This window comes from Oryzias latipes, chromosome 16, assembly GCF_053564925.1.
Source record: "Oryzias latipes strain Hd-rR chromosome 16, Olatipes_Hd-rR_3.1".
NCBI classification, from domain to species: Eukaryota; Metazoa; Chordata; class Actinopteri; order Beloniformes; family Adrianichthyidae; genus Oryzias; species Oryzias latipes.
The window spans coordinates 23,319,773-23,347,269 of record NC_136252.1 but is presented as its reverse complement, the minus strand read 5'-3'; the positions used below and the strand labels follow the sequence as shown (position 1 = coordinate 23,347,269).

The 27,497-nt window shown below is 38.5% G+C and overlaps 3 protein-coding genes across 4 annotated transcripts; 1 reads left to right on the top strand and 2 right to left on the bottom strand.

Annotated features, from left to right (window-relative positions):
- Window positions 1-433: 433 nt before the first annotated feature.
- On the bottom strand, window positions 434-9,840 carry tnfrsf1a (tumor necrosis factor receptor superfamily, member 1a). The gene is made up of 10 exons (XM_011485440.4): window positions 9,643-9,840; window positions 8,156-8,257; window positions 7,944-8,043; window positions 7,188-7,313; window positions 6,944-7,099; window positions 6,770-6,848; window positions 6,104-6,150; window positions 2,850-3,013; window positions 2,653-2,770; window positions 434-2,565 (listed from the first exon to the last, which is right to left on the bottom strand). Exons 2-10 carry the CDS (start codon window positions 8,222-8,224, stop codon window positions 2,267-2,269), a joined length of 1,158 nt encoding a protein of 385 aa, XP_011483742.1. The 5' UTR covers window positions 8,225-8,257; window positions 9,643-9,840; the 3' UTR covers window positions 434-2,266.
- Window positions 9,486-22,170, top strand: cd27 (CD27 molecule). Its single transcript, XM_011485579.3, has 9 exons — window positions 9,486-9,623; window positions 15,989-16,066; window positions 16,416-16,557; window positions 16,642-16,770; window positions 18,778-18,924; window positions 19,609-19,788; window positions 21,217-21,270; window positions 21,360-21,464; window positions 21,897-22,170. The coding sequence occupies exons 3-9, from the start codon at window positions 16,416-16,418 to the stop codon at window positions 22,019-22,021; spliced, it is 882 nt and encodes a 293-aa protein (XP_011483881.1). The 5' UTR covers window positions 9,486-9,623; window positions 15,989-16,066; the 3' UTR covers window positions 22,022-22,170.
- A 296-nt stretch (window positions 22,171-22,466) lies between these two features.
- si:dkey-260g12.1 (uncharacterized) lies at window positions 22,467-27,481 on the bottom strand. 2 transcript variants are annotated; one of them, XM_020710621.2, is made up of 11 exons: window positions 27,294-27,481; window positions 26,967-27,036; window positions 26,841-26,886; window positions 26,450-26,560; window positions 26,200-26,328; window positions 25,489-25,567; window positions 25,288-25,340; window positions 23,625-23,735; window positions 23,392-23,414; window positions 23,233-23,308; window positions 22,467-23,067 (listed from the first exon to the last, which is right to left on the bottom strand). In XM_020710621.2, exons 1-11 carry the CDS (start codon window positions 27,395-27,397, stop codon window positions 22,787-22,789), a joined length of 1,083 nt encoding a protein of 360 aa, XP_020566280.1. In that variant the 5' UTR covers window positions 27,398-27,481; the 3' UTR covers window positions 22,467-22,786. The 2 variants fall into 2 exon arrangements, with proteins under 2 accessions (XP_020566280.1, XP_011483741.1); XM_011485439.3 differs by lacking the exon at window positions 27,294-27,481 and adding an exon at window positions 27,177-27,288.
- Between the last annotated feature and the right edge of the window lie 16 nt (window positions 27,482-27,497).

Sequence of the window (27,497 nt, the reverse complement as noted above, 5' to 3'; positions counted from 1 at the left end):
TCAAGTGTTTCCGTTTAACACCTGAACTTGCAGATTAGACTGGCACAGCAAGAGCTGCCAGGTGAAAAACCAACCCAAACAAGGTGTGTGCTGGTTATTGTTGTTTTTCACAGCAGGCGGGAATAAATGCTGAAATGATGGGGCTCACAAGAATGTTAATGGGCCTGTGGAAAAGCCTGCGAGGCACAACAAGGGTCTTTTCTCAGTACTTTCACTAACACTCAATAACAACATTACTATTTATAATAAAGTCACATTTCTCCATTAAAAAGGGAGAGAAAAAAAGCTCTGCTGCTTTTCAAACATGAACAAATCGATTTATGACACTGGTCAAAAAGTCACCATTTAAAGATATTGATTCAGTAAAGAAAGAAAAAAACCTTGTACACTTAAGGAGAAATTAAAAATAGCTCACTAATAGGTGAGGCACAAGTTGTTTTGTTCTTTTTTAATGTACTTTGCACAAAGATATTGCACAACTGCCAACCGAAATGCAATGTTTGCTTTAAAGAAATATTGCAAATCATACTTTTCTGTGCTTTTTTCCCAGAAGCTCTGCAGCCCTACCAGTCATGTAAAAGCCTCAACTCTGCCTCCCAAATGAATGTTTGGTTTTAAAGCTTAAAGCTGCCATTTTTTTTTGCTGCAAAACACTTTTCCCCAGTGTATGAAAGGTTGACATAAATACATTTGCCTTGCCTGACCCTGATCATTGTTGGAACTGACAGTAAAAGGCAGCAGAGCGCATCTGCAGCACCGCCTCATGCTCAGCTGTTTTCCCCTTCAGTCCACTCCTGCAGGGAGGCATACGCTAAACATACATCACCGTTTTATAAAAAGGCACCTGCCGACAAAAGGTTTGATTGATGATATGTACGAATATTTCCTCTGGATTTATAAAATCTACACTTTTAATTTGCCAAGAAAAATGTAAATCATTTAAAAACAGTTTCCTGGTTAAATACAAATTCTCAGAAAAATGACATTTATGTGTTGAAATACAGTGATCCCCAACCTTTTTCAGGCCACAGGCCGGTGTAACCCTTGTGCTATCTTAGATGACCCCACCCTTACATTGTTGTGTTCTCCCTACTGTGACAAAGGTGGATAAAGGTGGAAAGATTTCATGTAATCCATGGACACCAGTGAAGATCACAAATCATTGAAGAAAAAAGGTTCAGAGCACTGTCTAGTGGGTCCAGATGACCCAACTCCCAATGTTAAAGTGCCTAGGATAGCATAAGTGTTAATGTCAGACTGTTTTTTTACAGGCTGCCCAGTACAAGGCTGAAGTGGGCGTCTGATTTATTCATTTTTTATTCTTTAGCCATCAGTTTCCCCTTAACTATTGAGGGTAATGTTTATCTGCATCCTTTGTAAAATATCTGCTGCTGCTTTATGCTATATTTGTAAACTAGATTTCATGCATGAATCAAAAAGAATGTGATATAGATTTTCACTAAACCCATAAGTGTCAAAGTGGAAGCTAAGAAAATCAGGCGTCAAATTCAGCCTCATCTGACTTTTAAGATGAGGCAGATAAATAAAATAAAAAAATTGTATTAAGAAACGTTAGTAGCAGCATCCTCGTAACATTAGACAGCCGGTCGCTGAATATTCTGCTTTATTACTGTGTTCCATATTTGGAGTAAAGACTCCTGGTTTTCGTCTGTTAAATGCCGATTTGTTTTCCTTTTAGGTTGAAAGCTCTTCTTCTGTTTCCTCACTGGCTCTACTGTTAAAAGAAGTACCAGTCCATGGCCCTGGGGTTGGGGACCACTGTTCTAATATAGACCTTTTTTTATAAACCAAAAAAAAATAAAGTAAATAAAAGTAAATCTTATTGACAACCTAAAGACAATAAAAAACATGTTTATAGTTTGCTGTAAAGCTACAACCAGCTCTTATTTTGAAATCCTTTTTAAAATAAATGTCTGATTAAAAGATGCTGGTGAACTTATTCTTAAAGGAGCAGTTAGAAATCAGTGTGCAGGAGTGTTTCCTCTCAGTCTTAATGCTTTATATATTAAAAGAAGCTACAGATTGGAAGAAAAGTTTTCACCAAATCTGTGATTTTTCTGTGAGTCTTTCTCACTGAAAAGTTTTCATCAGCAGTTCCCAGTGACAGGATGGGAAAATCCTCAGTCTGGCTTGTTTGCTGTTGTACAGTCTTGGTTGTAGCACCCTCACACTCTATCAAGCCATCCATGAAGAGGAAAACAGTACTTGGTTTCAGCGCTTTCTATGCTTGGCAAGCACCACAGAATCAGTGAATGCCGTACTTTGTCTCCAGCTCCTCAGCCGTTCCACCCAGGTGCATCTGTCTCAGTTTGTCTAGGAGCTCCTTCACTAGCGAAAGGTGCAGCATGTCCCCTCGACCCCCTCCAGCTGCGTGGGAGCCGCTTTCGGCCCACACCCGCAGCATCTGGTACTGAGCCTCCCGGCACTGTCGGTGATCCATCTCTGCTTGTTCGATCACCGTATCCCTCACGCCAAGCGAGCGCACCAGCTCCTTTACGCGCACAACAGGAACAAGGTCCAGCACCGTGTAGATCAGGTCAGGGACTGCAGGGGGGGAGGGAGATTGGTGTCTAGGATCAACGATTTTGGACAATTTGCTGCAAATGAAACCCAGCAAAGCACCTAACTTACTCCTTATCTCTAACGGGACACAGTCAGGCAGGTTGGGCTGGCCCTGCTCCTCCACGGGGCTTTGAGGAACACTTTCTACTTGGCTCTCTGAAGACTCTTCATGGACAAACAAACGTTCCTGTAAAAGAGAAATGACATGACTGTCATTTGGCTTTCACTCTGTCACCAACAATAAATAATCAAACAATGTTGCTTACACTGATGGAAATGTCGGTTGGTTGAGAGGTAAGACTTGGCATTTTCTTCTTTATAAATCTTTTTGTGAATACGTGGGTGACGAGAACCCCCAAAGCCACCATAACGACACCCACAGCTGAAATGGCAACTATAGCAACCATCAAATCATCCCGAGGCTCAGGACCTTCAAAAGGAACCAAAGAGATAAAATTGCTGTTAAAACCAGTTATCATTGTCACATGCGAACTTAAACCTTTTCAAAATGTTTAGATGATGTTATGATGATATGTTTAGATGATAAAATCATTAAAACAATATGGAGTCACAACAGGAAAGACTGCATCTGTAAGTACATATCAGGGTAACTATGTTTTAGCATTACACGGTCCCTCCAGGAGCTCATGATGTTCATTATTCCAACAATTCCAGCAACTTTATCTCTACAATAAACTTCATCCAATCACAGCAACTTTGTCCAAGCGCCCTGAACAAGTTCCACCTTTAAACTGCTTCATCATAAATGTCATCAGTCTGACCAATCAGACGTGCCGCTATGTTACAATTTTTTACTATCTCCACTTCCTGATGATGCTGTTAAAGATAAACGTTTGAGAATAGAGACTGCCAGTCGGTGTTGTTTGTTTCCCCCCTTGTGTCAAGCTTTAAACTCATGCAAGACACAGCATCACCATCAGAAAGGGGGGTCAAGGGCGGGGCTACTCATGGCCACGCCCATGTAGAGGAGATTTTGGAAATAGAGGTTTCAGATAAACATGAAAAATGGCTTTTTAAGACATTTAAGATGTGGGATTTTGGTTAAAAACTTCAGAATCATAATTAAAATATCACTGGGAACATTTTTATACAAATACCGACAAACACCGACTGACAGTCTCTTTTCTCAGATGTTTATCTTTAGTGATAAAGAAGTAGTGAAAAGTGACTTATTGTTCTTCCAAATTTACCTTTTTTGAACAATGTGTGAAATGACAAAATGAATGTGTACCAGACCCTGCTGTTTAATAAATAACACATGAGAAAGAACTTTCATAAGAATATGAAAAATGCTTTGAATGACATTATAATTTAGGCAACATTGCAGCAGCAAGCAGCACTGGCTGTGGCTTAGAACTGGTTTGATGCTAGCATGCAAATTGTTGAATTCATTTATACAGCAAGTAAAATGAAATGCTAGAAAGAAAGTGACTATAATATTCGCATGTAATTTTCCAAATACAGTGCTGAACTTTTGTCTTGGCCACCGGACCCGGAGGAAGGGTTAAATTTAGGATTACGGTTAAGCTGTGTTCTCACCGAACGCGATTCACGCTACAGAGGCGGCCAGTTTCAATGCTACGTCAATGGTAGAGACGCGATCTGATGTCCAGTGGTGCGATTTGGGTGGTGGGTTCAACGCAAAGATCTTGCAGCAGCGTGATTTACCCATCTGAATTACTGAACCAAATCCACCCTGGACAGTCTGTCACAGGGCCCATGGAGTTGGAGCGATCCCGATCACTATGCCGGCTCCGGAGAGGTGAGCTGTCGGCCAGAGAGAGACCCACTGCGGGATGGGGAGCCAGCCTGCTCGGGCCTCCTGAGCTTTATGATAATAAAGGTTTTACCCTCTCTGGTTAATGCGGGACAGCAAGACTTCAAACTCGGTTAGGACGAGAACACAAATGTTATAAAGGTTCTCCTGTAAATATGTGCGGCCAATAACAAAATCCAGGCTTGGACAAACTTTTTTTTTTTAACTTGTCCTGTCCAACAGCTGGGCAAACAGATGAGAGTCGAAGGCCTCTTGTGTTGGACATATTTTACTTTAACGACAAGGGTTCTGAATTTTAAAAAAACCCCAGAGGTATGTCTGAATAAACCCCTTTTGTAATCGAGGCCAAACTTCATTCATTTTAATCGTATTTGAAGATTTTTTGTGTTGGACCGGACGGCCTTCAAACTCGGAATGTGGAACATATTTGGGACTTTAAGTCCCAAATACGTTCTCTTGTAAATACGTGCGGCCAATAACAAAATCCAGGCTTGGACAAACTTAATATACATGCAGGGAACGAAGAAATGTGCCATCTTTTCTTCTCACGCACCTGAGCTTGTGCTCGCTGGACAGGGCAGATCAGGGAGCTTGCGCAATGCGCATGCGCTCCTGGGCCGTTGTGACATCACAACGCCTCATTAATTCAAACCGAAGGTCTTTGTGACAGTTGGATTGACAGAGATTTAATAGGAGACATACTCAGAAATACAAAAATGAAATGATTTGTTATTATATTTGTTCTCTTTCATAAGAAAAATGCCACATCTACATGTCAAAAACTCAAAAAACATGACTGTCATGAGAGGGGGACTTTAACTAAAAATAGACTAATCTAAACTAGAATGTTTTTTTAAAGAAATAAAACTTTTTTTTACGTTACGTATTTAACGTAAACATAGGAAGAACTACCATTATAAAACCTTAGTGTGTACGCTTTTTTCCTCTAGTTAAAAATGAAACTTTTTCTTGTTTATTTAAGAATAAACAAACAAACAATATTTTAAAATAAATCACTGTTTTGTGAGGATTTTGATTACTGCTGTGTATGTCTTGTGGGGTTACTTAAAAATGTACGGTATTTCAAAAAAACGAAAGAAAAAAACTGTTGCTTTACAATGTTTACATCCTTCTATAGCTTTTACTTTTTGAAAGTTATTATTGTGAGGTACTGCAACTTTTTTAGAAAAACAATTGAAGCTTCAAGCTTTCTGTGAAGCAACAATCCTAAAAAAAATGTCCTCAAGGTCCTAGAGAGACAAGACAAGCACTACCCCAAACTCATTTCAAATACAGTCACTGAAGGCTGCAGAGGTGGAGAATTTTTAAGAAAATGTTTTTTTCTTCTTCCATTTGTCTAGGACACTATTATTACACAAAACCCAAACAACAAACAAACAAGAACAACAAAATTCCTTTCCTCTGGCTCATTAGAACAGAAAGCATTGTTCTGTACTAGACCGTTGAAGCCCACATCTAAACCCTGTAAAAACAAACTACAGGAGCTCTTATTTTGAAACTCTGTGGAGAAGTCATTATTCTGGTGTGTAAATGAACATCATTCCACATGTGTGCAAATGACATATGTTCAGTCTAACTGCATTAGAAAAGTGGAACTGGAAGAAGTAGAACAAAAAACAATAATAAAGCTGCTAAAGAAAACAATGTGTGGACGATAAACAGTGGAAATCTTTAATGTCAGAGGCAGTGGGACTGACTCACGTTTTGTCGTAACAGCCTCACAGAGATGGGAACACTCTACTGAGCAACTGCAGAGAAAAGAAGTGGATGTTTGACACAGGGAGGGGGAAGGAGCGCCTTATGAGAGGAAGTGCTCAAACCAAAGTGCTGACATGAGTTTTCAACATTTCTAGTGAAAAAGTACTTCTGCTTTAATTACACCAAAATCTGTGACAGAGGCTACAAACAACAACGAACATTTATGGACAGGAGGTTCGAGGCTTTAAAGGCAGGGAGTTGGGTTTCCATTTTTCTGTGGTGAATATAAGCACAGAAAAGGTTGTAAAAAGTCTCCTTTTTGTCTTGAATCCAACTGTGGGAAAAATACATCTCTGAACATCTGTTTATTCTATCACATCTGGGTATCAGAAAAGATTAACTGTTTGTAAACCAAGTCAACAGGAAATATTTTAATAACCCTACATTAAAACCTGATAGCAAAGGAAATGCCACTGAGCAACTATCACGTGATAAAGCAGTACTGTTTCACAACTTCTCTCCAGTATTGCTAGCAAGAGGAAAGACTGAACAAAAATTGAGCTGCAAGTTTCAGTTCTGAAAAGCAACTTCCCCAAAGTAGACATGTCCTAACACAACGATGGCAACAGCGCACAAACTAGGGGCTAACACACACATAAGGATGCTTACCCTTCACAAGGTTTGCAGGTATTCTTTTCTCTGTAGTGGCCGTCTTTACAGACACACACAGTGTTTGTGTCTCGTGTACCTGCATAGGAAAGAAGATGTGTTCCTTTAGACTGGAAAAAAAAAAAAAACGGATTCGTTTGAGTTTTTCTGAAACTCACTGATCTTAAGACTTACACTGCTGCTTTACTTTCTCATCTGGTCTACACTTTGAACATTTGAGACACTCAAATGCGGTGGGGTCGATTTCAGACTTGTAGTAGCCAGCTTCACAGACACAAACGGTATTTTTGTCTCTTTTGCAGGATGACTCCTCAACTTCGTGTTTTCTTCCTGCAGAGATGTCAAGAAAAGCACAAAATAAGTCCACTGAAGTTTCAGCTCAGGCCTTTTAAGTCACAAAACGGTAAAGCTGCTGTACTTTTGCAGACTTTGCATCGGAAGCAGTTGGGATTATAATTAATCTGGTCCATGTATTGGTCCTCAGGACAAGACGTGCAGTTACTCCTGTGGCCTGCAACAAGGCACTCTTTCACCAGCTTATAGCCTGAAAAGAAGACATTACACATTAAAAACCATAACAAGACAAAAAGGATTTTAAAACTTATTGAATGATATTGTTGATGAGCATCATCTTTTCTAATTACCGTATATTTATTCTGTTTTTTTTTACATAGTCTAGCAGGGGGTGCGACTTATATGTGATTTTTTCCCCCCTGATAAATAGGCACATGGGTTCGTCATTTTCCCACCAACAACTGCTAGAGGGCACTGTAGGTGTGTGCAGACGTATTTGCTACTGACAGCAGAAGAAGAAGAGTCACTCACACCAGTGTTGTTCAAAAGCAACACAGAGGATGAAGATTTCAATGGATTTAGTGATTTAAAGTGTTATAAAGACTTTGTTGACTAGTTTGCATGTTCTTTATGCTACGGTTATCTGAATAATTGTTCATGTGTTGCGCTAATTTAAGACACTTATTCAATTCCCCCTATGTTTCATGAAGCTAACTAAGCATCAGTCTATTATTGTTATTTATTCCGTAATTATGATTTGTCTTTCAAGATGAAATGTGCATTCTTATATATGCTTTCTCTTCTTTATTATACTTTTTTTTGGCTGCTCCGACCTACACCCCAGAGTGACTTATAAGGCAGAAAATACTGTAAACGGTACCTGGGTTGCATTTATTGCAACATATGTTATTCTTTGACAGATAGTCCCCCGTTGGACACTTCATCTGATTTGGTTCTTGGGCAGCGTAAAGAACTGTGCACTAAAACAAAACATGTACTATTATAGCACTTTATATTCCAGATAAAATGACCTCTTCATACATCGCATCTAAACATTTTTATACTTGTTGTCCTTTTTATTTTTTTACTTACCATGAGAAGCAGAAAGATTCCCACACAGGCTTTTTTATTCCCTGTTCTTTGGAGCCCACAGCCCTCCATGTCGAGACGTTTCCTCAGTCCATTTGATGCCACCTAGACAGTAATATAATAATAAGAAGTGAAGCTGCTTTTCATTTCAACACATTCTTCCATCTGTAAATGCGGTGGAGTTTTATTATAATGTAATGCAGGATAAGGGAAAATGGCCACAAGAACATGGCCGCTTGTTTGTGAAACCAGGTGTAAGGTAGTAATCAGAGGGAGCCCTTTAGTTCATTATAACAGTTCAGTATAGAACAATCACCTTTATTACATTTCACACCCTTTAAAGTCCCACCCCAATCATTATTTGATCTATTGCAATATGGTTCCCAGTGGTCTTAAATTATGATTATGCCCTTTTAGCCAAAAACATTTTTTTATATAACTGTCGTTTTGTAGGACATAGTTTCTGCAGAGCGGCAGAAGGTCTTTAGAAATTCATCTCTGAGTTGTGGATGAGTGAGCCTTACTTCATTTCCCATCATCCCTATGTTTACACTCTTTCACGCTAGCTTACAGCCCCTCACAACCCCAACCTAACATCACTGGAGCAACAAAACTGGCGAGCAAGATCACTTCTGAGCCAGATGCTATCTCTGATTTGAATAATGAAAAACTCAGAAAAACAATGTTAATTTTCTTTATATGTGTCCTCCATCATGAGAAAATGCCACGAGAACATGTTAAAAACACGGTTTTCATTGGAGTGGGTCTATAAATAAACTATAATCCAGGAGGAAATAAAAAGGCCACATAGACTAAACTTGACTGCTTGTTTGTGAAACCTGGTGTAAAGGTAGGAACGGGTGGGAGAAGGAAAAATTTTAAAGTATTTTAACAGTACATTATAGAGCACTCACTTTTATTACATTTTACATCCTTTAAAATGTCAATAAATAATACTGGCATTAGTACAGATCACCCCTTACTATTTGACAGGATGTAGCCTCATTCATGTACTAGTTGTGGTTTTTCTCAGCAGTTTTCGACTGCAGGTAAACTGAAACTCGGTTATTATAAAGTTTTTTTTTTCCTAAATCATGGCTGGACGACAAAAAGTAAGAAATAGAATTTAAACTTTTAATTTCACATGAATAAAATGTTAAAAACAAGAGATTGAGGAGAGTAATGAGTCCCTGTAGAAACGCAGTCAGATTCTATCTTCTTCTTCTTGCGCGGCAGTTTTACAACCTCAAAAACGGCCCAAAATTCACACACGAACGTCTTTTAATCTTTTCTGGGTATTTAATCTCACGGCACTGAAGGGTCACATTCATACTTTGAAATGACTTTCATCTGTGCACAGACGTCGACGTGCTCTAAATACCCGATCACCATCATCTACTTTTTTGTGTGTTTCGCTTTGAGATTTACCACGTAAACGCCCACGAGCCCATATGAATCTCTTCCTACAGACGTAAGTTACTCTCACTCACCTAGACGACCGCTGACTCTGTCAGAGAAGGTCTTATTCAAGGTTGCGCGTCGAAAACCCTTATTTTAATTTAATTAAGTTAAAATAACCGCCTTGTTCCTTAAGTCGAACGGTGGCAGGGCAGCGACGAAGAGTGAGGACTGTGGGGGGCGGACTCTAACGGGAAGTTGCTGCGTCACGAACGCATTTCAAGGAATATGTTGCTGTTGGAGAGAAGTGCCATTGCAGGCTGCCGTACAATCTGAATGGGCGCGTGGGAGCGGAGAGTCTGCATGCGTGTCCTGACATGCCAGCTCATTAACAATACATACTGGTGACCAACTTTACAGGTGAAGGGCCGGCTGTGATGAGTCACACGACGACCGAAAAGGGGAAAACAGTTCTTCTAGAATCTAGAGGCAGCACCTCATGTACTAGAGCTTCCCAAAAACACCAATAAAAGAAAAAAGTGAAGTTGTGTGGCCCCAGTTTAATCAGCAAATTCATCCCATGGTTTCAGCCAAACTGGATTCGGATATATGCAACTATGCAGAAGATGATTTGTTAGTACTTGTTCATAACAGACATGTAACTGCAGGAAATGTTTGTGAGGTGATAAGATAAAGAGGTTGAGGGGAAAAGAGCAGGAACAAGCCTTAGTGTACAATAAAGTAAAAAATCAGGAAAGACCCACTCCAATGAAAATTGTTTTTAACATGTTGTTGAAGCATTTTCCTTCTCATGATGCACATATATATATATATATATATATATATATATATATATATATATATATATATATATATATATATATATATATATATATATATATATATATATATATATATATATATATATATATATATATATATATATAAATGTATATATACACAAGCTCCCTGCTCCCTGCTCCATTGTGATATGCATCCACTTATACGACTGGATCCTCGTACTTGTTCCTTGTTCCTCATCTAAGCTGCATCTGACTCAAAACTGTCTGTGGTGAAGTCAGCGCCGGGGTTTGTTTTGGAGCTGCTATGAGTGGGTGCAGACTTCTATCAACAAATAAAGGATGACAAAAACGATGATAATACAAGTAAAAGAAAACAAAAACAAAAAATTAATGTTTCTACAAACTATGATTTGGCATGATAATAGGATTTATACCTATAAAAGTAAAGGCTTCGAATAAGTGGAAAAACAAATCTTAGTATTCCCAGTTTTTTTATCATAGCAACAAAAACAAAACATTTCAACACATCAACCCAATACAACTACACTTAAAAGTACAGCTCAGTATAGCTATTATATTAGCTCTTTTTTAAAATGTTGATTAATTGGCCAGTGGTGGTGCAGACGGTAGCGGCGAGTGGACCTGCTGATACACAAATTGGATGTAGAACAGACAATCCAGACATTATTGATCAAATAAAATGAGTTTAACCTTCAGTTTAATCAACTATTTACAAAAAACTGTGAATTTTTTTATATTAATGGTAAAACCCAAGAAATGAATTGAACAAAACTGTAAGGGCCGACGAAGTCAAAGGCCATTATCCCGCCTATACCATGGTCTCTTACAAAAGAAATAAATATTCAATCAGAATTTAGTACTTTATTCTTGTTAATTGTTCGGTTTAGATTGCTTTTTTCACAAAAACCGGACTACTTGATATGTTGTGCGGCATGTTGTCACGGTAGCAAAGCCGACCGGCACCGACCTCGAGTGCAGCAGCAAAGGAAAGCGTGTTTGTGGTCATGATGGGTTAAATAAAGCATCAGTTCAGAGAGAAAGTTTACCTCTTACGGCATGTTTTGTCTAGATGATGAAGCAAAAGATTGTTTAAAGAAACCAGCACAGTGACATAGAACTGAACCATCCAAAGGAGGTGCTAAAACAGCTCAATGGCACATGAAATTTATCCTCGTCTTGTTCTGACAGCGCCTTGTGTCTTAAGTAGAAAACACAAGCTTAAACATTGTTCCGTGCAGATTTTTTGCACGTTTATGCAGAAAACAACTTTTTCACTGCACTGATTACTAAATATTCATGGCAAGGCCCATGTGACACATGAAAAGCTCAAAAGTACAAGAACGGGGGGGAACAGCTGAAGTTGCTCACCAAAGTTTAGGTTCCATCAAGAAAGTGGTTGAAGCAGAATCGTTTAACATTGTTTTTTTCAACAATGAAATTGGCGTCTGTCTGACACTTGATGCACATACAGACAGGATTTAAAGAAATGAATAAACAAGTAAATGAATAAAAATACAATACTATGAAACAAATAATTATTTAGTGAAACAAAATTGATTAGTATAACAATATCCAAATCATATCTTAATAACGTGTTTAAAAGGTCCAAAGGTTTTTTATAGCGTCACATTGAACATTGTCTTCTGAATGGTAGATCACTGCCTCACATCAGAAACCAAATATGATCCAAACGCTTATTAACCTCACGTTTAACTTATTAGGAAAGTCTAAAAAGCATATTGCCTCATATCAGACACGATTACCCAGAGCATCGGGACCTACTATTCTTTTTCTGACCTCCCTGACCTGTGAGCTTATTCTTATATTTTTTTTTCTGTTGCACATCTTATCCTGTTTTTCTCTTCGCTGTTATATCATGTTTTTTTTTCAACTAAATGAGCTGTGTTTTGTCACGATAACTTCAAAGGCTTCCTCCTTAATGTGGCAGCTCAGCTTTTTTAGTGCGTGATACGATTTCAATTACTCAGTGGGTGGAAGGAAACTTTTTCCTTTTTTTAGTGGCTTGACGTTATGTTTACAATCTTTAAACTGCTATTCTATTACGTCAGAGTGTCCGCCCTGTGACTGGAAGGTTGTCAGTTCAAAACCAGGCCAAGTCATACCAAAGACTATAAATGGGACCCAATGCCGTCCTGCTTGACACTCACCATTAAGGGGTTGGATTGGGGGGTTAATCCACCAAATGGTTCCCGAACGCGGCTTTGTCTGCAGCTCACCGCTCCCCCAGGGGATGGGTCAAATGCGGAGAACAAATTTCACACACCTAGGTGTGTGACAGCTAATGGTACTTTAACTTTAACTTTATTAAAGATACAAACCTTGAACTCCTTATTTTTTTCCTCACCAAGCTGATTTATTAATGAGCCACTCTGCACATGAGCAACTAAAACAGCTTGCAGCTCAAAGAAAATGCAAACTCTGGTATTTTTGTGCTTTGGGATAAGTTGAGGGCATAAAATTTTCTTTTTTTGTGTGCAAAATAAAGCCTGAAATAACTTATTGCCATTAAAGGGTGCCACTGGTCCAAACAGTAGCTCATTTGCATTGGTCATAAACAGGCACTCAAGACCCTTTACGTCACTGCCTAACCATGTAGCCACAAGGGGACCCGGGTCCGGGTCTCCCTGTGCCAGTCCACAGCCTGGATAAAAAACAGGGTTGTGTCATGAAAGGGCATCGGGTGTCTGCCAAACCAAACATGCGGATCAGTGAAAGCTGATTTGCTGTGACCACCCCTGAAGGGATGTGACAAAAGGTGAATAACAATTCTTGACATAATTTTTCTCTTTAAACATGAAAACAGGCATTTTGTCTAGAAAAAAATAGGTACATTTAAGGACTTTTATAAAGTGTTTCTTGCTTGTATTTTGTTGATACAGATAGTTGACTGGTGCTTTGCTCTGCTATAGTGTTGCCTCACATGACTGAATGAGAGAAGTAGACCTTCTCAGAAAAACCATTAAGGGGAAAAAAAAACTCTTAATCTTTCTGTCTCAGTCTTTCTATCACTAAGCCACACATACTGTACAGAAGTCCTCAGGCTTTCAACATGTTTCACCTCAGCACGTGAAGAACCACTGCTGAGTCTTTTTAGGACAGCTAGGGCACAATAAACGCCTCATTACTGACTTGGCATGTTGAGGTTCACAAAAAGTCTCTGTTTGCTGAGCTAATCACAGAAATGCAAACGTATTTCGGGCAAGGGTTCCTCTGAAGTTTTTTTTTTTCAAACATGTCTTTGTTACGGTCAAGCATCAATAATACTGAAACTAAAAAAAAGGCTGACCAAGTTTACTCTAAATGAGTTGGGAGGAGTTTTGCTCACATCTGGTCCAGTCATCACTGTACTCTGTTTGACTTGCACTGGTTATACACAGAAGCTCTAACCTAAACCCCCCATCTACGGCTGAAAGAAGGTCATGTGTAGCAGTGTGGTTTCTAAAGAGCTAAAATGTGAATCATTAAAGCAGTCCCCTTTTTTGTTTTAGCAAACTAATGGCAACACTGAGAATATTAAGATCAAATTATAGCTCCAACAGTCACAGGGAGCAGTTTGGGGAAATGTGTAAACAAATGCAAATTTGTTGGTTATTACTTGAAAAACTCCCACACCTACTCTGCTAGTATTTCTGTCATCGAAAGAGATGGAAGCTTGTAATGGTGTCCAGAAGTGCCTCTCTTCTAGGAAAAAAAAGAAGTAAAATTAAAAATGAAAACTTTTCCTGATCTTTACATAGTTCTGAAAAAAAAACACCAGAGCTTTTCTCTCAAGTTTGTCTGAACCAATTACCGGAAATCTTTTTTTGTTTAACACATCAAACAAAATTCAAGATGGAAGAGATCAGTGTCATTTTTCCCCTTTTGCTAAATATAAATGTACTAATTTTTATAATCTTGGTATATTTATATATATAAGTATATAAGCTACTGATGTAGCCACAGCTGAAAGATGCGGCTGCCAGTTCATGTGTATGACCGCTCTGACCATCACTGGGACATTCATGCACATTCACACACCAGTGGAGCCACACTGAAGGCAAGAAGGGTGAAGTGTCTTGCCCAAGGACACAATGACAGTTGACTGGGGGGAGCAGCGATCAAACCGCAGACCCTTTGAACATTGGACGACCTGCTCAACCGCCTGAGCCTCTGCCACCCAAGAAGTCCATTTCCGATGAACTACTACCGCTCTGCAGAAACTATGTTCCATAAAATGACACAGGTTTGTTTTTTTTGGCTAGAAATGGCATAATCATAAGTAAAAGACCACGCTTTTAAAACAGGTCAAAATGTGACTGGCGTAGGACTTTACGGCAGTGTTTAAGGGGAAAACGCTCATTTATCTAATAATTTACTACTTATTCAAAAGTAAAGAGGCAAAACATTTTCATGTTAATTATTCATTTGTGAAAGTACGAAGAGTAGAATAGAATAGAATAGAATAGAATAGAATAGAATAGAATAGAATAGAATAGAATAGAATAGAATAGAATAGAATAGAATAGATCTTTGTCATTGCCACAGGTACATGAAACTAAAAGTGCTTCCTGGTCTAGGCAACATTCATACCTTAAACAACCTATAGTAAAAATACACGACTAAAAATAATAAATACATAAAAAGTACATTATGCATTGACTAACAACAAGAAATCAAAATTAAGTTGTTGCTTAAGAAAAGTGAATATATTGTTTAAAAAACAGGATACCCAATTAATATGTGTTAAAATCAGAAAAAATAATAATAAATATGAAGAAAACATCCACCGTTGGTCAATTAAAGGAGTCTAACAGAAGGGATCCAGGTTTAATAGACATTAAAATGTTTTCTGCAGTTGAATAAATACCCCGGCATACCTGTATTGTCGAGTCTAGAAAGTGTATGTGATGGTATTCTTTCTGACAAAAATGAAAACTTTTGTTTAAACATTTTTACTAAGAAACAAAGGAGGCGAGTTTAAAATGGTTATTGTATTGAAGATATGACTAAATCCGGTCGTTCCTGATAAATACTTTGAACTTGTTCACCTCAAACGTTCGTCCTTCACCCTATTTTAATAGGCAGTTTTCAACTCGTCATTGCCTTTTCTACTTTTTGTTATGTGTTAGTATGAGTCATTGATTAAAAGAAAACTGGTTTCGTGAGTCAGACTGTGGTATATATCAGATTTGCGTGAGGAACAGTTTTTTCAACATTATAATGACACTTTTCATTTGTCATTTTTAACTGCAGCGTGTCATGTTAATCTTTGTGTAAATTACATGTTGGCGGTATATGTTTGGTCATCTCTTCAGAGAATCGCTTTGACTGCCAATAGTGTCAGCGACATGCCTGACTTAAATTAGTAAGATGTGATCACTTAAGTGAAATGACATGAAGCAAATAAGTCCCTTAGAATAACATGTAAAAAGATACCAGGAGCAAAAAGTTTACTTTTTGAATGAAATGTGAGTAAAGATGAAAAGAAGAAGACGCTGGCTGCTGACATGCTTTTGAGCTTATCACCAAGGGGGGTTAGAGCAAAGACCAAGACAGAGTAAGAGTGCAAATATGCCGGTTTCATAATGAGTCATGACTTAAATGACATTTTCAGAATAATCCCCTGCATGCTGGTGTCAGTCAGACAGTCAGAGGGTCCCAGGCAACATACTGCATTATCTTCTCCTCCACAGTGAGTAAAGACAATAGTATTTCATCTACACATTTTTAGATAAAACTTTTACAGAAATTTCTTGTTTCATTTTAAAGCATTGTAGAATTCATATTATTTTCTTATTTTTGTGATATTAATCAGTAAAAATAGAAAACAATCACCAGTTCTTGATGTATCCCACCTGCTTATTTGTTATAGTTTCTCTATGAAAGATCTAAATATTACATAACAGCAACTCTGTAGATGTCCATGTTTGCTCTTTCCTTGCCGGTTAGAACATATATATAAGCTGCATGTCACACATTTGCTAATCTTTTCTCTCCTTTCTCTCTTCCTCCTCCTCTTCCTCTTGTTTGATGCTTCACAGATGCAGTTACTCCATTATTTCATCTTTTTCTTACTCTGTGGGTTCAGTGTACTTTCGTATACAGCGTCCCTTCAGTGTAATGAGGAACAATATGCTTGGCCTTTGGATAAGCCCAAACATTGCTGTGACAAGTGTCCGCCAGGTACGACCTCTCTGTTCTCGCCAAACTGGGTTAGTTTTTGATGCCGTCAAGAGTACAACCACCAAATCCTTTTGTGTGCTTTAGGTCACAAAATGAAGCGATCTCGGAACCAACGCACTTGCGGGATTGAGTGCATCCAATGTGAGGGCGAACGTTTCTCTGATAACTACAATGTGGATCTTAGCTGCAAAGTCTGTGAAGTCTGCAATAAACGTGAGTACATTTACACCTTTAAGAGAACTCAGGATGTGTCAGCAACAAGTGTGAAGATGTATGATTTGAAAAACTGCACACCTAAATGATATTTTTCTCTTTTATACAATTGTCAAGAACATATTTTAAAAAAGGAAAACTGAACTGTGAGGGGGAACTATTCATCAGTTTACCTTAAGAAAAAGTCTAGAATCAGGAATCTGTGACATGGCATTTTTCCTACGATGAAGCAGCTATCAACAATTTCATTTAGCTGCATGTTGGATATCTTGCTGAGTAATTGTTGTGCTCCTCCTACAGATACATTTTTTTTCTATTTTTTACATTTATTCTGTGCATACAAATTATGGAGTAATAATATGCACCAGATCAGAGATTTAGATTTCATTTGTTTCACTGTTGGGCTAATATGAGCCTAATGAAGGAGTATGACAGTGGATGAAAACCTTTGTACAGATTTTTGTACAAAGATAAAGATGACTGTGAATACCTACCCCATTTTTTTATCTGTTAGGTTTACAAAATCCCACTATAGCTTTCTGGAATCAGGCATCGGTTGTCATAGCTGTACTAGCTTACTCATTTTCCTGTTAACGTGTCACCTCATTGACAGCTTGGTTTCATAGAAGGAAGCAGATGTGTCCCTGGTAGTACTGTAGAAGCTGCCACATCATATCAGTTTTGTTGTACTGGGTCTGGGTTCAAAAGGTAACACAAATATTTCAAGTTAGCAGGTAGCATTTGCATTTTTGCACATAAATATGGTTTGGACTTGAACAGATGCTATTAATACCCTTTTCCTTTTTTTTTTTTTTTTTTTTGCTCTCATGCACACAATGAATAGTTACCATTTGATTGTTATGTTGAAGACTGAGAACTTTAGAAGAGTTTTAAAATCCGACTCTGTCAGTCTATGTGTTTTAAAAAAAGAAAATCATATCACATTTATTTTTCCTGAGAATGGCCTCTCAGACATTCAAGATGAGTCAAATAAATGTCTTTCAATGTCTTTCAAGTGTATGACGTCATAATTCGACCAAAATCTGATTAGTTCTTATAATCAACTCTTTATATTGGTCATGCAACTGAATGATCACAATCGGGTCAAAGACATGAAGAGGTTTTAAATTTAGCGATTTAAAGGATTAAAAATGGATTTAAAAAAAGAAAAACTACCAGCTGATTTATATTTTGCTTCATCCTGAGTCTGTGTTTATTCTGCTTGCGTGAACTATGACTCTGAATTTGAGTCTGGTGTGTGAGTGACTCATCTGTGCCCATTAGATTTGACCAGTTTCACATGAAAACCTTAAAAAACGCAAAGACAGTCACTTGTTACTCAACTTAGTCTGTAGACTGAGTTCAGAGAACTTTGCAGAGGAACACGTTTGTGAGGGGATTTCCCATATGAGCATCAACAATCAGAAAAGTATGAATGTGATGAGCTGAGAGGGGTCTACGAAACCATCTCTGCAAAAGCTCAAGTGGGTGATAATTTGGGATCCTGCAGTAGAGACTCTATTAAAAACCGTCAGTTAACAGCCCACCAAGAAAGAGGGAGGTTGAAAGAGACGACCATCTTCCTGTCAGTGGAAACGAAGACAAAAACACTAAAATGTCATAAACACCGGAAAGAGATGCAAATGTCATCTCCTGTATTTTCTGTCTGGTCTCTGTACAGTTATAGGTGAGCAGAAAACTGTTTGCTCTGCTTATTTCGAAATGTCAGCGGAAAAAAGAAAATATTTGGCACAGAATTGAGTGCAGATTTGCAATTCTCTGTGATGTTTTTGGGTGCAAAACTGAATTGGCAAAATTTGAATTTTGGTTTTCTCTACATTTCAGTCATTTAACATTTGCATCCAACCATAAAAATGTTGTTTTTTCCTGCTATTGCTAAAAGTATATATATATATGTGTGTGTGATTTGATTCACGTATATATGAAACAAATCACACATATGTGAATCAAATCAAATTTAGAATCTCTTATTCTTTTTCCTTTCAGCCAACATGGACTACAAATCTAAGTGCAATTCCACTCATAACACCGTGTGCAAATGCAATCCAGGCTACAGATGCAAAGACCAGGCCTGCACACAGTGTGTGCTGGTAACCCCCACCACAAAATCGACTTCTCCTCCGTCCACTACAGGTGAGATGCACCCACTCTGCACCTTTAGCCGAATATGACCCACTAATATTACTGTGGTAGGAGAATCTCAAAAAAAGAGAATCTTAGAGACAAAAGTAGGTGTTTAAAGATCAGAAACAAGGCTTTTACAGGCTTTATGCCAATTAACATGCATGGAAACTAATGAGGGAAAGGATGAGCCCACGCAAAAATGTCATACCTTGATCTTACCAGGCATCTGTTTTTATCTGAACTTCATACATTTTCAGATAGACGAAACTTTCGCCAAAAGAAATAGGAATTTTTCTCAGATGTTAAAAGTTTTATCATCTTGAGCCAGTTTGACCAGTTTCAGACAATTAACAAGATATTGTTGGTCAAAAATGGATACTTTTCCTTTTTAGATTTTCTTTTTTTTGTGAAGTTTTAAACGCTGCCTGTTTGCTTATGTGTCACATCAGATTATTTTATTGATAAGTAAATAAGTTGATTTATCAATTTGAAAGAAGTCATATACCTGACTAATAAACCGAACTGCCTAATGTCAAGGAAGAACTATAAATATAACTGTTTTGACTCAAATTTAAAAAGTCTGAGTCATTTAACTTTTTCAGGTTCATGTCAGGTCTCACAGGACTTTTCCACGTATGAGACGTGTTTGAAACATTTCTGTCGTTTAAAATGATCTCTTCTTTTTCCTTCCAGCCAACACGGTGAAGAACATGGGAAAAAGTCCTGTGGGGAATAACGTCTCAACAAGGGGCAACAACTTTAAATGCAATTCCACTCACAGCAATCCAGGCTACAGATGCAAAGACCAGGCCTGCACCCAGTGTGTGCTGGTAACCCCGACCACAAAACCGATTTCTCTTCCGTTCACTACAGGTGAGACGCACCCACTCTGCACCTTTAGCCAAATATGACCCACTAACATTACTGTAGTAGAAGAATAATTGGGTATCAAAAGAGTAGAGAACACTCAGCCCATTAGAACTCTAGATATAATGTGAAACCTAAAGCTCTTCACTTAACCTTTATACAGTAAATATTCCAATAGTTTGCTCTTTTAGGAGGTAACAGACTTTTTTATGTCTATTAATGTTAAAACTAAGTTGATTTATGGAAGAAAACATTTATATTTTGGTAATATCCTCCACAAAAATGGAGCATTTTGCTGGAAATGAAATATTTCAAAATAAAGTACAACACTTTATGAAAACTACTTTAATGAAAGGATAAGGTCGTTAATAATGAGCTAATTATATATAATCACACTATTAGTTTGCATGGATGTGCCAAAACAGGAAATTACACCATGGGTTAGAACTCACTAGCCTCGCCTTAGCATGGTGGATAACATTGTTATATTACACTAATGCAAACATTTGAGAAGTATGTATTTTAGAGAGTCTCTGTGACATAACTGGGTGGAATAACACACTGAGCACTGGCCCCTGGAACACTAGTATAACTGCATTGTCTGATTTCTTTATGAAACCTAAATCGTAAAGTTTTTTTTAATTTAACTCTGAGGTTGCAGTGAATTTAAAAACTACATTCACATTTAACCATAGCCACAATATTTCCTAGCTTAAACTCGAGATTTTTTTGTTTCTAACCACAGATGAAAGTGTGGATAGAAGTCCTACAGTAGACAGTTGTGCACTTTCATGATTTACTGTTTACCACAAAAATCTTGCAGCTTGTCTTCTGCACATCAGAAATGTGATCATCATTGTGCTCTTACATGAAGCTGAATGTTTTTTTTAATTTTCTGGACTTTATCTTTTAAATGGTTGTCATTGCTTTTATAGAAAGCAGGAGTAATTACTACTCTACAGTTGTGGATTTATTTACTTCATGACAATTTAGTACCAGAAAGGAGACTTTCGACAGATTAACCCCTTGTGCTATCTTAGATGACCCCACCCTTACATTGACGTTTTCTCCCTACCATGACAAAGGTGGATAAAGGTGGAAAGATTTCATGTAATCCATGGACACCAGTGAAGATCACAAATCATTGAAGAAAAAAGGTTCATCGCACTCTCTAGTGGGTCTAGATGACCCAACTCCCAATGGTAAAGTGCCTAGGATAGCACAAGGGTTAAAGGGCCAGTTTCACAGGAAGTGCGTCAGCTGTAACTACAGAAACAGGTCTCTCAAATACTGATGGAGTTAATAAAAAATCATGTTCTTGGTGTTGAAAATGCAACTGATCTTTTAAAAACCTCCCTTTTGACCAATCTAAACCATGATGTGTCACACTTCTTCTGATCTGACAATGTTTTTTCAAAAACCTTTTTCCTCCAGCCTCCAAAGCTGTGGACCCAGCCACACCTGAGGAGGCCCCTCATCAAGTCAGAGGTAAAGTCAGTCTGGATTATATGCCACTGGACTCATTTCACTCTTCCTTTGCGCAGCAATAATCCTCCCGCTTATACATATTGTTGCAGATACAGTCCTTCTCCTGGTGATAATTAGCCTTCTGTGTCTTGGAATTGCACTCTTGGCTGTAGCAAAAATGAAGCCATTTCTGCAGTGGATGAGGACCCACACAGGTAAGAAAAGTCTGTCATGCAGAGACTAATCTCATTGCAATACATAGTAAACAAAAAAACTCCAGATTAAAATTTTTTACATTATTACACATTGTGGCACAGCAGTCATGTCACATATATAGAAGGTTGGTGCATCCATGGTATAACTCTTCCCCCTTTATGCACGCCGTATAATTATAAGAGCCTACACATCACGGAAACCTATAATTAAAAAAAAGATTATGTTGCCAAACATATAAGACTTGCTAAAGGTAAAAAAGAAAATACATTTTACTGGATGAAAAACACTTTTGCTGTTTTTGTCAGGAACTGTAAGTAGACAGTAAAGGAGTAAGTTTGGGTAGTGTTTTTACTGTTTAAGAAAAATATACTGTATTGTAACCCTGTGCTTCAAACTAATTCTTAAAAACTCTTTGTTCTCTTCATTGTCAGTTTATATTGTGACTGACAAACATGCTGAAAAACCTCTACGAGCAGAAGACGAAGACATGCCCAAGCCTGTGCAGGAAGCGTGTGGCAAATGTGAGCAGTGCATTGACATATGTGTTAGAGACTAGAGCGCGGAGTGGAGCGTGCTGTGTTCGGAGGGACTTTATAGCCACACACAATACCTGCAAAACATCAGAATACTGCTGTAGAAAAATGGAAGCAGGTGGCATTTCAGGCCATCTTGCTGAAGATTTCAAATGGTCGGAGACGAATGTGTTTCCTTAAAAGAAATGTATTACAATGGGTTGATGAAACTGTAACTACAAATCTGGGAGACGAGGAAAACTGAGGACACTGCGACAGATGCAGTCTGACGTTAAAAATGAGTATGTACTGAGGTACACAATTTTAATGATATTTAAGTGTTTTTTAAATGTATCTGTATATATTATACAGAATATATATCTGTACATGTGTATGAGAGTGGCCCCATGAATGGTTTGGAAACTTTTTTAGAATGAAAATGAGTTTAAATAAACTGTTGACATGTATGTAAGCACATAAATGCTGCACTTTTTCACTTCAACAATGGTTTATTTAATTATAAAGTACATGTTTTTCTTCCTCACCGTTTTTTTTCTTCAATATCACAATTTTAATCTCTAACATTCAAGTATAATAAAAAAAATATTTACAAGTAATGTATTTTTAAATATAACTTAAAATAAAAATGAGAGTTTCTTATGTGCAGTTTTTTTCTCCCAGAACTTGCAGGTTGTTTTCAGTTGTGATCCTCGAAACTTTCATTTTCCCATCTGTGGCTGTTGTTTCTGCTCTTTTAGAAGTCCCTCCTTCAAGTGATTTTTTTTAATGGTCAGTCTAAGTGTAGCAAGTCATGGCTTCCCAACAAATGCTTCCTCTTTGGAGACGTGGCAGTCCTTTCCGTGCTCCTGGGAGGGGAAGAATACGTTGTCCACCTCTCCACTCCTCTCCTCCTCCGAGAAGTGAATGCTGGGTGAAGATGCGGGATGAAACACGGGGCAGTTTCTCTCCTCCTCTTCCTCATTGCTTGTTCTCTCAGCTCTCTTCCCACCGATGGTCGGCCCAACTTGCCCCGTGAACTGATTGAGCAAGCTGAAGATGACCGTACCCGGGTTGTGAACGTGGACTGGACCTACATGGAAGACGACAAGGAATCTGTTCTTATACGTGATTTTGTAAAAAAAAAAAAAAAAAAAAAAAGCAGGACAACTCATAATGCAACCACAGATGTGACTTTTAGCTGGTTTTTTTTATGACCAGTTATTTGAGTCAAAGTTTTTGTTTCACTCATCAGTACCCAGATTGGCTGCTGAGGGGGGCTGCTGCCTTGCAGTATAAGAGTCCCTGGGGGTCTGAGATATATCTTTCCGTTTCTGCAGAGGTAAATGACTGTAAGTTTTTTGCAGCAGGCAAATGACACATTTTGCAAAACGTAAATGGTTCCTAAGATACATACCTCATTGCATAACTTAGTAATGGCTGGAAAAAAAAGGATTTGAATCATGAGTAAAATAAAAATGATCTTTTTTACACAAAGATGATACAGGTTGCATATTAAACATGAAGCAGAAATAGTCAGACATCCTGGAAGGTATTCATCTACAACCACACATATCTACTCATTTCGTATAACAACGGTAATAACTCCGTCACTATCTTGAGGTGAAATCAACCTGAAATTCCACTTACTCTGCCTCAAGCATTTCCCATTTGTAGGGCGATAAATGCAGAGCATGATGACGAAGGCCACAAATCCCAGGAAAACAGATGAAGACAAGATGACTGCAAGCTGAGAGTTTCCTTTGGAAAACAGAAAAAAAAGAGAAAGGGTAAAAGACTGCAACGGAAATCTCTGCAACAATAATATGAAAACTCTGACACCCACAGAAACACGGGAGTGCTTGTTTTCTGTTTATTATCCATTTTTGAAGGTTGTAGTTTTTAAGATTGAAATACAAATGAAAAAAAAACCCTGCTTATTTCTATTTAATGAGTGAGCTTTGTAAAAGAAAACAAAGATACTCTGCACTTCTTGATGTCCAGCTAAAAGTGAAGAACATGATCTCGTAACACACCCTGACAGACAGACCCTAAATGACCCACTACATAGTTAGGCTGTAGCGTGAAGGGTCTGTCTCAAGGACCCACAGTGAAATAAGCTCAGCGCGCCCCCTGGGAAATGAACCCGCATTTTCCATGCGCCTGTCCTACATGCATCCAACTGAGCCATCCAGCCACTACCATCTAATCTGTAAGTGTTTTACATTAATTTGAAATTTTATAGGTTTCTGCAAAAGCCTTTTACTCCGCATTTCCTCTGTCTTCATTTACACATTTTTAAACAATGTAGTTTGTAAAACACGAGGATTGCAATATATATATATATATATACAAAAACGCCCCTCTCACCCTCAGCGGGTAGTTTGTCACCCAAGCTCGGGTCCTCTACCGCAGCCCTGGGAGCTTGAGGGTCCTGCAGTATCTTAGCTGTTGCTAGCACTGTGCTTTTCTGGACTGAGAGGTCTGAGGTTTTTCAGGTATCTGCTGTATCTTCCAGCTTGGAGGAGTGGCTTAGCACAGCCACTACTGTCACCTTCACTTTCCAGGCTTTCTCCAGTTCTTCTCTGAGTCCATGGTATTTCTCCAGTTTCTCATTTTCCTTCTTCCTGATGTTCCCAACGCTTGGCACTGCCACATCCACCACAACGGCTTTCCTCTGTTCTTTATCCACCACTACAATGTCTGGTTGGTTCGCCATTACCATCCTATCAGTCTGGATCTGGAAGTCCCACAGGATCTTTGCCCTCTCATTCTCTACCACTGTATATTATTCCAGCCACTTGATTGTGGCGCTCCATGTTTGCTTTACCTGCAAGCATCTTACACCCTGCAGTTATGTTCTGGATATATTTTAATGATTAACATGACTGTAGACATTAGGTTTAAAAAATTTTTTCAAAGAATATGAAAAAATGGCAGCCATTCTCTGACACATTAATACCAAACCATCCTGAGTATTTTCTCGATTCTGATGGAATATGTCCATACCTTTCAAAAAGTAGTCTATTTAAGTGCACTACAAGTATATGTCGTTAAACAGAATATTGGAATTTTACTTTTTATACACTATTTGTTATAAACTTAAAATGTAATGTACAATTCCTATACTACTCGAACAAGGTCTATAGTGTACTTTCTAAACTCAGATATATTTGATAAAATAAATCTCAAGTGTACGACTTTCTGCTAAGGGTAGAAGCAACAGTGTGGTTTGTTTATGTATGTAAATGTTATTTTTCTAGCTTTAAAACATAGAATATTGTATTTTCTTATCGCACTTCTTCTCTCTCACCTGATGAGGTGGTTATTTTGGTACGCGCTGTTGTGATTGCTTGAAGGCCACAGCTGTGTGAGACAGGAATGGAAAATGTCAAAGACAGGCAAAAGTTTCCAATTACTTCATTTAAATTATTTCACTGCTACATGACTTCATCCTTTTTCTGTACTGATATGGTGTTTTCTCTTGAATGTTTCAGAAGAATTCACGACTCACTTGGGTGACTGGCAGGGTTTGGTCTGACTGGAGAAACCAGGGAAAGGCACCTGCTTCAGTTTGCCTGGAGTCGTCGCGACTGCAGAGCAAAAACATCTCAAGTTTGGTTTCAGATTTCAGAGAAGCAAACCTCAAAGAAACTCCCACTGGTCCTTTTTTACTCTAAACATTTAAATGAGATCATTTTAAAGGTCAATTAACTGCCTGGGCTGCCCAGAAGGTTCATGTTTCAACACACTGGTCATAGCTGTGGGGGTCATGCCTTTGTTTCTGGCCTGGAGCCTCTTTTCATTTCACATTGTTATTCCTGTCAATTTCCACTCATTGTCTAAACCCTCAGCAGTAACTCTCCTACACAACCCATTCTGACAGCTCTTTACTGATGGAGCAGTTGCCGGTTCCAACCACTGGAGGGCACTGGAAAGACGTTTTAGAGTTGCAGTTCTTTGAATACTCCATTTGTAGACTAAGATTAAAAAGAAACTCTTGTGTTATGTAACAGATGTAAAAGCAATGGCATATTTTTACTTAGGCCTTTTAATTCAAGGCTATAGTTGCTTCCTGGCTTGTTATTTTAGGAGAAGATAACACAAATGTAACAGTTAATCCAAAGTTGAATTTCTTAATCACAGAACACACGTTTGTCTCCTCTGACGGCAAAACAACCAACCAAAGGAAAACAGAAAAGTACTGAATGGAATCTGCATTTACCAATTATTATTTGACATTGTCTGCAGTTTTCAGAGTGCGGCACCTTCTCAATGCACCTGTAACCAGGCTCACATTCACACTTCAGATCGGAAGTCCTTGTGCAGTTCTCAACCACTTTCAGGTGGTATCCTGAGCAAAAGAAAATCAGGTTGACTTTAGGAAGTTTGACTAAATCAGACATTTGGGTTTGTGTGCACCATGGCTGCCATGACAAAGACACATAAAGCTGAGATGTGAAGGAAGGATTTACTTGGTGAGCAATCTCTGAAGCAGGGATGACAACTGTCTTCATGGTTCCGATTTGAAGTGTAGCTGCCGGGAGGACAAGGCTTACACTCTGCACAAGACTTCTGAAACGTCCCTGCCACAACAGAGAAAAGTAAATGTGAACAACCGGATGGCAGTGGGAAAAAAAGTACGCTTGCAGGCCCAGAGCGCATAATAATGAAGGATGTGGTCATACTGCTGCACACCAGCTACCAGTACAGCGAACTGCACCTTACCATCAGGATGTGGAAGGAGAAAAAACAGACTAGATATAGCGACAACGAGGCAGGATGGATACCTACAAATACCTACCTATACACACACAAAAAAACTAAAATGAATAAATCTTCATGAGAAGCATTTTTTTTTTTTACCTGGAGAGCACATCATGCACCCCTGATTGTCCACCCCACTTGTGTCCTGAAATGTAACATAGGTCAGGCTCATATAAACATACAATTTGCTCACTAATTTTTACTTTCTGCAAATAAGACTCTTACCATGGGAAAGGTGAGAACCAACTCTGCACCCAGCAACCAAAGAGCCACAAAGTATTGCACAAACCCCATTCTGTGGGAGGAAAACAAGTTAGGCGCTCTTATAAATGTGCGCATTAAAGGGGTCGTCTGAATAATGGCGCTTCCCAGAAAGTAACACTGATATACTCTTGAGTTTCTCATGTTACAAGAATGAAAAATACAAGCCTTTACCTTGACGTTCCCTCTGCTTTTCTTCTATTATTTTGATAGTTTCCACAAGGTGTGCCTGTCTCTCATTCTTCTTCCTCTCACTCACTCTACCCATCATCTGTGTCACTATTTCCTTACCTGGTTATATCTTCCTGTTTTCCAGTCTGCTCCGCCCACCATGTCAGGTTTGCAGCTGTGTGCACGTTCAGTGTGCACAGACCAAACTGATCTCTGACTGGCATCAAAGCCTCAAGTCTTTCCGTTTAAGAGCCCTGTCTATCAAGCGCAGATGAGAAATAATCGGAGTATGTAATAAGTCGCTGAAGCAATGTCTTAAACATA